The sequence below is a fragment of the Pholcus phalangioides genome, unplaced genomic scaffold (assembly GCF_987345545.1).
Source record: "Pholcus phalangioides strain wild (caught in Gottingen) unplaced genomic scaffold, Ppha-v1.0 ptg000004l_1, whole genome shotgun sequence".
Lineage (NCBI taxonomy): Eukaryota > Metazoa > Arthropoda > Arachnida > Araneae > Pholcidae > Pholcus > Pholcus phalangioides.
This window is the reverse complement of record NW_028301597.1, coordinates 2534992-2549319: the sequence shown is the minus strand read 5'-3', so window position 1 is coordinate 2549319 and position 14328 is coordinate 2534992. Positions and strand designations below refer to the sequence as shown.

At 34.2% G+C, this 14328-nt stretch overlaps 2 protein-coding genes across 5 annotated transcripts in view; one reads left to right on the top strand and one right to left on the bottom strand.

Moving 5' to 3' along the window:
• The window catches only part of Hip14 (palmitoyltransferase Hip14), a 29310-nt gene extending 28434 nt beyond the window's left edge, over positions 1-876 (bottom strand). Inside the window, exon 1 of one of the 2 annotated variants that reach the window (XM_089255525.1) lies at positions 787-876. In XM_089255525.1, coding sequence (XP_089111651.1) covers positions 787-852 — 66 coding nt within the window. In that variant the 5' untranslated portion in view covers positions 853-876. The remainder of the gene's footprint in view (positions 1-786) is intronic. The other variant, XM_089255524.1, reaches the window with a different exon arrangement.
• A 438-nt stretch (positions 877-1314) lies between these two features.
• The window catches only part of LOC149086416 (cysteine and glycine-rich protein 1-like), a 32822-nt gene continuing 19808 nt past the window's right edge, over positions 1315-14328 (top strand). Inside the window, exons 1-2 of one of the 3 annotated variants that reach the window (XM_089255509.1) lie at positions 1315-1454; positions 13490-13613. In XM_089255509.1, coding sequence (XP_089111635.1) covers positions 13517-13613 — 97 coding nt within the window. In that variant the 5' untranslated portion in view covers positions 1315-1454; positions 13490-13516. Of the gene's footprint in view, positions 1455-5787; positions 5967-11881; positions 12040-13489; positions 13614-14328 lie in introns of those variants that run through there. The other 2 variants (XM_089255523.1, XM_089255517.1) reach the window with 2 other exon arrangements.

Genomic DNA, 14328 nt, shown 5'->3' with positions numbered 1-14328 from the left:
TTCATGACATATTACAGTAAAACCCCTCTTAATGGACACTCCCGTTTTATGACCAAATAATAATTTTCCCATGCATGATAAAAGCATGCATTTCAAACTCCTTATTAATGATCACCCCCTTTAAGGGACAATTTTTTTTTTGACCCACCAGTGTCCGCAAGAGAGATTTTACTGTATGTTTCTTCGAAGGGCATTTTATAAGGAAAATCGAGTGTCTTTCTTTGAGATGTTTTGGTATATATTCTCATCCATGGACAATACCTTTATTGAAATTTAATTTGAACATCTTCAGTTATCACATTCAATTTTTACGCTGAATTCAAAAGAATTTTAAGTACCACATTCAAGAGGATTTTCTTCACCAGCTTTGTAACTCATTTTTCATTCAAATAACTAGTAATAAAAGTTTATGATTACGAATGTATTGCTGTGAATCTGAGATCTATGAAACAGAACTAAAAAGATTTACAGCCACGAATTTCCATTCCAACACACTCACTAGACATCACACATTAGGGAAAGTAAACAATATACCTCAACTTTTTATAAAAGTCAGAAATAAATCTATCTCTGAGAAACGTTTAATTTTAATTACTTTTAAAAACAATGTCCGGGTTGATTTAAAAACCTTATAAAATGACAGGTGATCGATGCAATTAAGAAATGAATCTTTTAAATGCTGAGCGTATCAATGGGAGGAATCCATGTTAATAATCCGTTAATAAACAGGTAATTTATTTCAAGCAAGGAAAAAAAGGCATATTTAATAATAATGGCTGTGCAAACCTCATTGCTGGTGTAATAAGTCGGAGTACAAGAGGGTTCTACCTCGTCCGCCATTGCAACCAGCATCAACTAAAATCCAATCAACCGTGCATCGGTTACGGTTTACGAACCGGCATTTTTAAGATTTTTTTTTTTTGATTTAAAAAAAATTAAAATTTATATTTAAAAATCATTAAAAACTAAAAGAAACATGAAAAACAAAATAGATAAAAATACGAATAAACACTAACTAATCTTCTGAATAAACAAACATTATGGATTTCCATAATTCAAAGAGGTTGGAAACATTGTTTTCGTTTAAACAATAAATTTTCTGAAATTTTATATAATAAACTAAAAGCAAATGTTTGGAAATAAATGCAACAAAAATTTTGCAATAAGTAACTTTTTTTTTTAAATTTATTAAAAGATGCAACAACATTGGCGACTGGTAAACATGCCAAAGTTAGCAATAATATCGTGCCAATAGTGCTTTGGCGCTTTTTTTCATCTATATCTCATGGAATATCAATTTTGTTTTTTTTTCTTGCTCTCCTCAATTCCTCTCTCCCTCAAAAAGTAATCCCGCAGCTCAGCTGAGGAGTTGGTGGTTTGCTGCGTAAATAAATATTAATTACCGTTGTGAATTTATCACTGATGATAAGCATTTCAAAGATTTGATTTTCAAGGTTTGATCATTTATTATTTGATCTAAAAATATTCATCGTTGTTTTTGCTTGTTTATCTATTATGTATTAGTGGGGAAAACATTTATCTTTTAACCGTTAAGTAGCAAATATACCGTGTGATCTTTTCTCACATCTGAGATCTACAATTGTATTTCGACCTAAAATATTAATCAAAAAACTTGTATTGCTCAAAAAATTTTGCATAATGTATTTTCAAGTTGCGAATTATGTGGGAAGTAAATATCTTGCATTTGAACTCACTAACAAATGATATTAGGTCACTGTTATAGGTACTATACATGATTGAAATTATCATATATATATAAATGCATCTATTATGTATTTACATTTTATCGTAATAAATATCTGTCAATAATACCACAATGAAAAAAACCTCCTATGTTTTAACATGGTAAAAACTTTCTTATGTAGAAATATTATTAAAAATATCAATTGATTTATTTCAAATTTTTACCACATGTATTTATGTATGCTATCCTATGTAATTACAAAGTTGTTAATATTTCTAATACTTAATTTTCTATAAATTTTCGAAAAACTCATTGAATACATCTTGCATGCATGATTAAATAACATGACTGATGAAATTGATTCAAAATAAAGAAAACTGTTCAGTTCATATAGTGACTGAAAAGATTTGAGATCCATTCATAAATACTTGCGTTGTAAAAATTGTTTTTTATATGTTTAAAATTAAATTTTGATTGAGATTGAGTTGATAAAATCTCAATCTTTTTCATCATTTTATGAACTGAACAGTTTTCTGTATTTTGAATCATATTTTATTTAATTACATTGATTTTATTCAGTTTTGTCATGGGCACAACAATACAATTTTTTGAAAATTGGTAAAAAATTCAGTATTAGAGTTTTGTACTGGCTCAGGATAGCATACACACGATCAAATATATGTGGTAAAAATTTGACATAATGGATAAATAATATTTCTGCATAAGGAAGTTTTTTATTATGGCAAAAGGTATCAGACCCCACTGTTTAGATCAGGGGTTTTTGACATTTTGTGTTTCAGGGACACTTCTGTGCTGATTAGACAAAGGTCAGGAACCCCTGTAACCAATGAGATGAAGGCTATTCATACAGGTCAGAGAAGTAACTAGTCTGGGGCACTGTCCTGCATGGGGGATCGCGAGAAGGTACACTGCCACAGATCCCTTTGCAGCATAACATTCAGCACATGATAATATGAGTCTATAAGTATTTATTTTCTTCTCCGAGCTCACAGATGCCCTAAAACCCCCTACAAGATACAACCCATATAGTCAAAATTTGAGATCATTAAGAAAATAAAGATATTGTTGCTTTATGTGGAGACGATAAGATAGGTTAATTTTATTTATTCACACTCATACAAAACCTTTTTTTGGGAAAGTAAACAGTAACCATCATGCATATAAAAGTAAAAATTATAGTGAAAAAAAAAATTAATGTAATGGATTCATGATGCTTCTTCGGAATTTTATGATGGTGTTCTGAGGGTGTTTATGTGCTAATCTCTTGACCATTGGCAAAGAGGGCCTTTTGGGTTCTAATCCCCCCCAAGCTGAGATTATAATGCTATTTTGCAGGAAAAATTTAAACCCATCCCTCGAGAAGAAAAAAAATTGAACCCCCCCCCCCCCCAAGAAAATTCTGCGTACACCTATGCTCTTGACTATGGGATAATGATCAAGAAGAAACATTGCGCAATGAATTTTAAATGATTTTACTCTGAGGAAAAAAATGTTTTTTTAAATTTATAAACTTATTTTTTCATTATATTTACCATTGCATGGATCACATCACAATAATTTGTTGTGATATGATTATTGGATGTCAGCCTGCTTACAGTCAGATGAATTTACTGTCATCATTGGTTTCTCAGAATCAAGTCTGGGTTAATCCCCTACTATATTAATTAAACCATATGTTCCAAACTCTGACACAAAGCCAGATTGAAAGATATCTGGATGACAGGATAAGTCATGGCAGTGTTCTAGCATTCATGTCATAGATTAAACAATGGAAATTAAAAATGAAACAAGTAAATCCTCCGTAGTTGGGGACAACTATGATAGTTTTCATGCTGAGATGTGTGATGATCATCCTTTTTAAATATTGGATTGATTCTTTTTTGGTGGGAGGGGGGAAGAGAGGAGATATTATTAGCCTCCAGACCAACTGTGAACCCCTCTCTGTCCCCCTAGGGAATATTACTAGCCAAAATCAAATTTTCAACTAGAAAAGATAAAGTGAAAAGAATGAGTCCTGTGTAGTCTATAATCAAATGCATTTTCATCTTTTTTGCCCGTATATTTTTATATGGTTTTTAATTTTCTCTAAATTTGTGTTTCTTACTTCTAATACACTGCAATCAAATGAATGACGGCAAATGAGTGAGAATATTTCATTAATTTTTTTTTTCGGTGAAGTGAGATATTTTCATATAATTGTTCTCTAGAATAAAATGGTTGTGACATGAAGTCAACGAGTAAAGATATTTATCTTATAATTTCAAACAATTCACAAACACATGCGGAGTACTGGAGTATTGTGTGAGAAATAAAATTTTGTATTGATTAGATCAACTTGCACTTCATTTTATGTTTTAGTCTCGTCTTGATTTGTGAATCATATATCAGTCAGTGTGAGAGTAAAGTCTGACATTCACTTGTGAGAATGACTCATAATTAAAACACACAAAAAAAAGTATTTTTTTAGCAGAGCCATTGTGGAATTAAAAGGGCCATCTTAAGAGCATCATCGACCCCCCAGTCAAGTGATTTTTCTCAGACCCTACCAGGCAAGTTTACATGCTTGCACTCAAAAATTTCAACCATATTTGATTTTTCTGAGGCCCCCTGGGCCGTGCCCGAGAGCGCCCATTCGTTAAAACGGCACTGGGAATTAACCTAGTGAAGGATCTGTATTCATGTAGGTCCGTTGCATCCATAAGAACTTTAATATATTATAATAATATCAACAATATTGGAGAACTATTGCTAGGGGGATAAATCGGAATAGAATAGACTTTTGGAGATGGCCTGGCCTCAGGGCCGTCTTAAGAGCATCATGGACCCCCGGGCCAAGTGGTTTTTCTGAGGCCCTATCTGGTAAATCCTAGAAATTTTTTATCAGATTTCATTTTTGTGAGGCCCTTTTCTCTTGAGCCCCCCGGGTGGGCCCATGCGTTAAGACGGCACTGCCTGGCCTGTGTAGTCATGGCTGTGAAGTCATTGAAAATGATAACTTTTCATTTTTTTAATTCATATGTTCATGTTTTCTCTCATTTATATGTCTGTTTTTAATGTCAATCCTTTGTGACCGAATGGGTATTTGCACAAGGAAATTCTCTCTTATGGGTGAAGTTTCAAACGAATTCCAGATGTTAGGTTGCCATGGAGACGAAAAAATTAGCATTGGTACCTAAAATTGTGTACGTGTCAGAACCAAAGCTGAGTTAAGGATTTTAACTAGGTGTCACAAGACCTCGAAAAATTGGAGAAAAACCGTTATTTTTGACCGATTCTAAGAAATTTGGCTGGTGCTTGAATTACTTTTTGATTTGTAAATCTCTGTCTTCAGTGATGTCGCTGACGCGCTATAGTATCTGAATTACGTAAAATTCCAGAAAAGAACGTGTCAAAATTTAATTAACGAGAAAATCTCTATACTTTTAGTCATTAAAGACTTAGAATTCATATAGCTGATCTCATATCACGCAGATGTTTTTCCGGATGCACTGACTTTTTTTTACTTCAGAATCTTTTTACATATGCTCTATATCAATCTTTCTTAAAACTACTATAATTGTGTCTGAGTCGCATGGAGGATTATACTCTTTCGTGTTCATACGGAAAGGAGCGTTGGAGGTCTCTTAATTACACGAGTTTTGATTCTGCACAACGGTGTTCTGCTAACAGATTTTGGCAGCTGTCTACTACATTTCTACCATTGTCCGTTTTTCCGGTCCGTCGACAGACGGAAGAAGACTGTTTGTCTCTTCTCTACACGCGCCCAAAAGGGCACAGCATGCACAATTTAATTTTTCTCATCTCATAGCTTGGCTCTTTGTTTTTCTTCAAAGTTTGAGAGAAAACGCCTTTTCATCCCATACCCTGTGTGCTGATGCTTGCTCTTATAAAATGAACAACGCCCACTCCTGTCAGGGCCAAGGTTATTTAACGCCTTCGCGCCTAGACCAACCTTTAAATTTCCTTTTTACTTTTCCGTGTGTGTGTGTTCGAATCACCTTGTCTTTTCTTTCCTCACCTATCCATTTTTTTTACTTTTATATTTTTATCTTATCAAACTCGTTGGCTGACCACACCACAGTGCTTCTGAAAATTGTGTTTACCATCCGCATTGTTAGTAGCATAGCACAGAGGATCTGACACCACTATTCAGCTTAACTATTCGATTGAGTTTGGTTTTATTCTTATTATTTTTTCCAGAAGTGGTAAATGGATAGCAATCGAAGGTATCCCATTTCAGGTATGTCAACTTTTTTTTTTTGCAGGTTTTAGTGCATAATGTGTGGCTTTGTGGTAAGGGTAATCAATGCTTTACTGTATTTAATTTCACGAATTGGGTTACGATATCGAATATTGTATAGCTTCAGTGAGTCAGCATGCTTGGCTTTAATTTTTTTCAATTCACTTTTGCCGCTAACAAATTTTCACACGTAAAAATTTGCTTTCTGCGTGCCTTGATTGACGATTCAACAAAGCGGGACTGTGTACTGGTAAACTTTCATCAGTAATTGTCTCATCAACGATAGTATGAATTTTTGTTTTCATAGAAAGTCATGTGATTTCAACTAGAGATCTTATTTCGAACCGTTTGATCGATGGCATGGTAGAGTACGAGCCGTATCATATTTTCCTTGCGCGTTTCGCTGCTTCACTGAGATACATCAGCCGCTTGTCCGGATTTCCTGTTGATGCTATTTCATTCAAATTATTACAAATTTTATATGTCTACCACCCGCCGTGTGTGTGTGCGAGTATGTGCAAGAACGCTCATACCACTTGCTGTTTCGGTAAATGAGCTATTCGTCCATGAACCGAACTTGCACAGTCTTAAGGGCACTTAAATATACAGTGTGTACATAGGCAGGCAGCTTTATTGGAACTGAGGCTATCGGATATTTTTGATGAGCGAATTAATTTCTGAAAGCCTCGTTTCCTGTCTGTTGGATGTGGTATTTCTACATATTTTTAAATAGACAACTTTGAATACAGTAGCCTATTTGCCAGAAGAGGGGCAGAAATCTTCATTCCCTTTTTTAATTGATGTATAACACAAGTGCTGTATACAGTAGATTCCGCTTATAACGTTCCCACTTACAATGTTTTTCTGTTTAGTGCGAATTACTTTCTTGGTCTCAATTTTTTTAAATAATTCTCATTAAGATTTTCACGCTTAAAACGTTTTCCCGCTTACAACGTTTTTCCATGACTGTTTTTTTTTTTGAAGAATGTTATAAGCGTGCGGGATCCACTGTATACTGTATTTTAATGCAATCTCATTTGAAAACCAGTGACGTCAAATATCAAAAATTTTGGAAAATTGGGTGTAAAAATTTGATTCACGAGAATATCTCTGTACCTGTATTCGTTTAGGTTCTTCTGAAGCCTCAGCTCCAAGCCTGGAAAACTTTTCCAGGCGACACAATTTCTTCGAAAAGATAAATGATTTTGTTATAATCGTATATGGGTGATTCTCACGAAATTGGCCTAAATTGTCTTCAGCAGTTTACATTAACTGCTATATTTCACACACAACTGTTTTTCTCATCGCTTTCTATTTATATTCCAGTTTCTTTTCAGAAACTAGTCACCACTTTGTTTTTAATTTCTTCATCAAAAAGTTGAAAAACATTTTAAAATTTGCTTGAACAAATTTTCATTTGTTAAGGAAATGACCTCCAGGCTGATCCCAGCCTCTTTTTCAAATTTTAAAATAACTTTTTCTCTCAAAACAAAAATGCATTCTTTTTTCAATAATATATATTTTTAGGATTGGTATATTTTTTTAATATTTCATCTTTTTTTGTAATTTTAAATATTTTTTGCCAATAATTAAGAAAACTTGAGAACCTCTTTCTAAATCAATTATAACTGTAAATTAATTCACAAATTAGGATTATTCAGGAAAAAAAAAAGAGTGTTTTTGTTAAGTCCTTCTCCTGACTATTATTATTTGTGTGATTAAATAGTGAGTGAAAACTCTACCACGTGTTCAATTAACCGACGTTCAGAGACGTCGGTTATTTCTGAAAAGCACACGTTTCCGACATGCTTAGTTTTTTATTAGTGTGGAATTAGGTAACCAGAAAGAAGGTTTGATCATCAGTTGGGGTGAAAAAAAAACCACCTGATTTCTCGGTTGCAACATCAAGCTGCAGTAATGTTTCATCTAAAGACGTTGCTTTGAGAGTACATCTGCTCTAGCAACACAAAGATAAATTAGAAACCTGTTGCCCCCCCCCCCCCCCCGTAAACTCGACGAAAAAGGAGCGAGAAACGCAGATAAAAAAGAAATAAAAATGCAATGGACGAAAAAAAAACTGTTCAGAGTATCAGTGCTTGTCCAAGTTGAGAATGAGCAACTAAAATAAAATATATGGAACATGCCACGAGTATGAAGCAGAAAATGCAGTACTGAAATAGGCAAAATGTGCGCCATGTGGAATTGGCATATCTCTTAACATGGTTAAATTTAAATGAATTTTTTCACCACGAACTTTTAAAAACTTCATTGATGACTATATATTATGTAATAGCAGGTAAAGAAGTTTTTTGGTGGACATTTCTTTTTTGATAATTTTTTTTTTCGTTTTTTGTCCAATTTCGTGAGAATGACGCCCGTATAAATCATGGCAACAGCAATTTTAAACACGATGACACATGCAGTATTTCCTAGAATCACGTCTACATATCTCGCCAAGTATGACACTTCATCATTTATGCAATCCGGTAGGAAGTATTAATCAGCATGTCTTCTTAGATTATGCATTATTATAGGATCGGGTATTGACGCTTTGAATGTCAGAGACATGCGCGGAATTTTTCTTTTCCGAATGAATTGACGGGATTTCTATATCCATAACCCGAAAGATGTATTTTTATCTTTTTGATATATATGTTTCAGATACCTTTTTTTTTCCGCACCCTGGAACTTAAACATGATTTTTTTGGTTGGTTGACATTTCAGACGTTTACGCAATTTCTTTTTCGACACAATTGAAAATCTCGGGTGTGAGACACCTGCTCCCACCTCACATTTCTTTTTCCTTCCGTGATCTCATTTTTGTCGTTTTCGTATTGTTTTTATATTTAGAATTATGAGGTAAACAAACTGAAAATAATGGGTTCCCCGAATAAAAATGCATCTCGCACACACAAATCATTATGCGTAGAGTAATTTAGAGTGAGATTTTTATTTTATATCGTGAGTTTAGGCTATATCGTGAGTATGGGCGTTGTTTCTTGACCGTAATAATTTTTTTTAGATTGTGAATTTTAAGAATCTGTGCTTTCTACTCTCCACAAGACTTCTACAAACCTGAAAGTGTCCTAATAATTCGCAACGCGGAAGAAATTTTAAATTAGCCTCATATTCGATCACTCACAATGTCTGTCAAGCTCTTGAAAATATTTCATGAACAGTTTGATTTATGAAATGATGAATCATTTCAATTGAATCATTTTCAATATTCAAATTATGACATATCTGTCAATTTCGCATCGGAATTCTCTCCACTACATTGACTAAATGAATGGTTTCGTAACACACGGGCAATGGAAACAAAACTTTAAACAAAAAAAATTGAAGTAAGTGATGGATGGGGAAGGGGGGGGGGGGTAAACTAAACGCTGTAGAACAACTTTGGAATATTTTTTTCATGATGGACTTGAAGCACATTAAATCTCAGAATCTCGTAGTTCTTAATAGTGTTGTGCTAATGAAGAACCTTTTGATAATTTGTTTTGAATTAATGACCACTTTGTGAGACGAGACCAGTTATTATTTTGCTAGTTAGCGTGCTAGACCCCTCAATCGTCAAGTTTTACTGGTGCTTGTTGAATTTCTAAATATAGCTTTATGCTACGTTGGCTATTTACGCTCCGGTTAGAAACGTCAAGTTGTTGACCAAACGAAATAATGTTTGGGGAAAGACTCTCTCACGGTACCAGTAGTCGCTGACTTTCAATCGCGATTTGTTCTGATAGTCCTGTCGCAATTCGAATCCTATTAACGCACTAATACACCAGTATTTAAAATGAACGACGTTATCGGTTCCTTCATCTACTTAAAAAGAGATCTCCCTGCATTTATCTTTAAGGTGATTTAACAACCGTACAGCATGCAAAAATACGTAAATATATATAAGATAAATACATAGTAATATAGGAAACATATTAATAAAAGACACGTAAATATAAACGTGAGTTACTTTGGCCAATTAACGATAAAATAATAAAACGTACTCTCTCTAGTACCGAAAATGTTTTTCCATACTAATTAGTTTTTTGTAGTTTCTGCTATGTTGCCTTACTTAGTACCGCTACTGAGTGCATCGGGTAGTCGACGTATTGCTGACTGGGCGGCCACAGTGGTGGTTTTGCATGCTGTGTTATTGCACGTGGTTTTTTTCATCTCTCAATAGGGGTTTTATGATCAGTACAAGTTGAAATATAAGTTTTCTTTCAAAATTTGAAGTTTTATTACGAGTCCAGATTCAAGAATTACTCCAGCTCTTCATTTAATGCTTTAAGATAGGAAAAAGTTAAGTCGGCCAAAGTGTTACCCATATACAAGGATAATATTGGCCCAAAATATATGTTTTTTTTCATTTGTTTGAGTCTAAAAAATCTGTTTGTTATTTACATATACATATATTATGATAGCCTATCGATATAAAAAAAGTTACTAGAGCTTAAAAGTAGTAATGACATTGGGTTTACTGAAGAGTGAATTTCAGATTTCTAAAAAAATTCACCCAAGTAGTCCGCTTTTACGGTGCATGCAGAATAATTGCAAGAACATTAAAAGTATCGTGATTAATTTTTTTTCTTGAAGTGACAAAATATTTCCGACTTTTGAGTTCTTCGCCGTGCTCAATCTTTTATTTTTAGTTGTATTTATCTCTTGGGCAAGATTAGCTTATCTGTAATCGAATCTGCTGAGAACCTTTTGACAAAGTGTTAGTGTTTCGGATTTTTCTTTTTTTATGCTATGCTGTCATACAATAAGGGGATAAAGTTTGTGCGCCATGAAGTACCACATTATATACTCCGCCTCTGGCTTCGTGCGTGTTGTGTGTGCTCCTCGCATCAAATGATTCTTCAGATTCTTGTTCAACGGACGCGGTCAGCCGTATTGAGATTGGCACAAGGTGTTTCTGCGATTGTATGTACTGTATACATATATCCATTGATGACGGCGCCGCCGTATCGTGAATACTAATTGTTTTCACGGCATAAAAGACAGGTTATTCGGATTTAATTATTTTGGTTTTGATTATACTAGCGAAACAATAGTGTTGTCTCTCTCCTCTCCTTCTTGACCTTCAGGATTCTCTATAGGAACTCTATCCCACTTGTCTGAGACGATGAAAGAACGTTATTCCGAAAAGAATTTTTTTTTTTTGTTTAAGCCCTCTCTATATCGCGTTGCATCGGTGTGCTTGTGGTTATTGTATTCCTTTAATTATTAGCGCTTCTTTTGTTGAGCATCTGGTTTCAAGAGTGCGAATCAGATAGCATCAATCATCGAGTGAGATATTTTGTCTCATGCTCTTCCGATTGTTTCCGATTTTTTTTCCGTTTCTAAACCCGATGTTATCGTTTCGGAGCAACGAATCAAGAAATGTTGTAGAAAATGCTTGAGAAAAATACGAGATATACGAAACATTATAGCGATAATGTCGTAGATGAAATTACGAGAAACCTTCATTCAGTAATTTATATTCGTTGCCAGAAACAATGCAACGGCATCTTTCCAGGAATGAGTAATTTTTCCTCGATATTTTTTAACACCTATTTGTTCTTCAACATATTACGTATTGAGACGGACGCTTTTGAAACAATATGTCAGGATTATTATATTTATATAATAACCCGATATAACTTATGTTTTTCATCATTTTTTTTATTGACCCAAGGTCACAATGGAAAAGTTTTAATTTTCATTTAGTGGTAGAAAAAAAATGTCTTTGATATCAGATATGACAGTGGTGTTATTACTTTGGTTATTGTCTCGTTCATTGAACGAATGAGGCTTGATAAAAGGGGAGTGATATCTACATCCCTTGAAGAGGATATGACTCGGCTAATTAAGTAATTGACCATCGTGCATTAGGAAGCAAAGCATCAAATGAAAGCGAGAAACTAAATTGTTGGTATTATCACATCTACATCGAGTGCAATGGCCGTGAATTTCTTGAACATCTGTTACGTATTTTCTCGTCTATTTTAACACATTGACCGCTTCTGCGACCCAATAAATTTATTTTGGATAGCATTACCAATGCAATTTTTTTTATGTAAGGATTCAACTGGTAAGCAAACTTGGTGAAATGTGATAAACTGTTGAAGACAGATTTGACTCCATTTAAGGGTGTTCTGACTTTTCGGGAGAGAGAGTGTGGTCCTTCCTCTTAAAGAATCTATTATTTTGTTGGGATGCAAGAGTGCGTTATCGTATGTCGGCTGGTACCAAATACACATAATTACAATTATAACTAAGGTTAATACTGTTTTATAACAGTAAAATGTTTTATAAAGACAGGTTTTTTTTTTTGCAGTTTCGTGGTAGACGTAGGAATGTATGCTAATATTTTTTTCCCTATTATATGACCCATATTTTCTGATTTTTCGTATTTGACATTCAGTGGCGTTGGAAGCATTTTAGCCATGTGAACGCTCGGATTGAACTTTATGTAGAGAAAACTGAGATTTTCTATCAATTCTGATGTGCGCTCGACATCATGTTACAAAATACTAGGATTGCCTGAGCACACACACACACACAGTATCCCGGCTCCGACGCCACTGATTAGATCGGACATGAACAACCAAATGTTCGATTTCTTGAAGTTCGTTACAGCGGTGTTTGAACTATATTATACGTGACGCGTAATACAGATTAAACAGGAATAAAAAATATTATACAGTTCCGTTTTTTTTCTTCGTCTGAGAAGTTGCATGTTCAGAACCTGTGCATTATTGTCGATCTTTCTGTCGGAATGTAAGATATTGAAGGTGACCATCATAAAGTTCCAGAAAAACTGTTTGTTTTTTCAAAGAAAGGAATCTCGTATTTTTTCTTCACTTAACGAGGTTGACTCTGTTGACGAGGTCGTTGTTTATTCCTATATGCCGCCGACGTTATCTCTGAATGGACACATATCCTTGAACATACTTGGGAGAAAAAAAAATCAGAAAAGCTGAATAAAAATTGTTTTCTATATCTCCTTTGGAAATCTTTGCTAGAGAGTGACGGAGCGAAAATTCGTGATCTTTTTAGCCTCAATGTTTCGTGACTTCTTTTTTAAGCTTAAAAAAAACACGCGCAGTCACACGCTAGATGTTAAAACTGGCAAAATGAGTGCATGAAATATTTTTTTTTGGCAAAATTCAGCGTGTTTTAGTTCTCTCGAAGTTGGCAGATGAAATATTTCTACGAGTAATTTTTATGAGAGTTGAATTTACTATTAAATATTTTTATCCCGTTTTAGATTTCCAATGCTGAGAGGGAAAATGTTTTGAAAATGTATTATTAATCAGTGTCGTGATCGTTCTTGCTTAGACATGTTCAAAATATAAGTAATGATGTGAGATTCATTCGTTTTCCCCTACATTTTAAACTATCTTTTGAATTCTTACGTAACTATTATGGTTATGTTTAGCGGAAAATTTGAAAGCTTTAAATGCTTTAGAGTTTGTGTATACGAATTTCATTTGTGTCGGTTCCGTTTGAAATTTTAAAATATTGAACTTTTTTTTCAGGTTGGTTCACTTAAAAAACTATTCAGCATGCCTGGTCTGTGTGCAAGATGCAGCACCACAGTTTATTTTAATGAAGAAAAGATAGCTATTGGAAAATCATGGCATAAGAGCTGTTTCAATTGTGGTGAGATTTCCCTGCTCACATTTTAAAGGTCACTGAGCGTATTTTGCATTGTCATTTTCTGTGCTGAAATAAGACCTGACATTTCCCAGTCACCAAGTTGCCATGACGACTAAAAAATTGGTATTGGTGCCTAAAATTTTCTATGCATGGTAACTTAATTGAAGTCTGAGGACAGCTAAACATTTTCAGAATTTATATCGCTGGTGTACCAACTTTGGAAGTGGTTACCAAGTTTTAGAAAGTGGGGGAAAAATTATTTTTGACGATTTTTTTCGGAAAAATAAATTTGTTGGCTCTAAATCTTTTCTTGGTTTGTCAAGCTCTGTACCAAAGTAGTGCGCTTCAAGTTTACTTTTCAATTAGACATATTCACCCATCCATCTTATCAAGAAATAAATTTTTAGCAACATTTATTTTTTATAAGAGGTTTTTGAAGAAATTAATTAAATTCATACACAGCAATAAATGTATTATTTTTTAAGTATAATTAAATTTAATAGTTTGGAGAAATTAGGCAAGAGATTTGGTTGTTATGCCAGTACTCAGGAAAAGTTAGCTGTCTCTTCTGGGGGAATCTAACCGTCCTCTCTTGCATACTGTGCAAGTGCACTACCTATACACACCAGTGACACACACTAGCTATAATACCCGGCGCTGCCCGGGTTTTCTTGAATGAGGCTTTTTGGATCACGTGATATCTCCCTCTTTGTTTGAG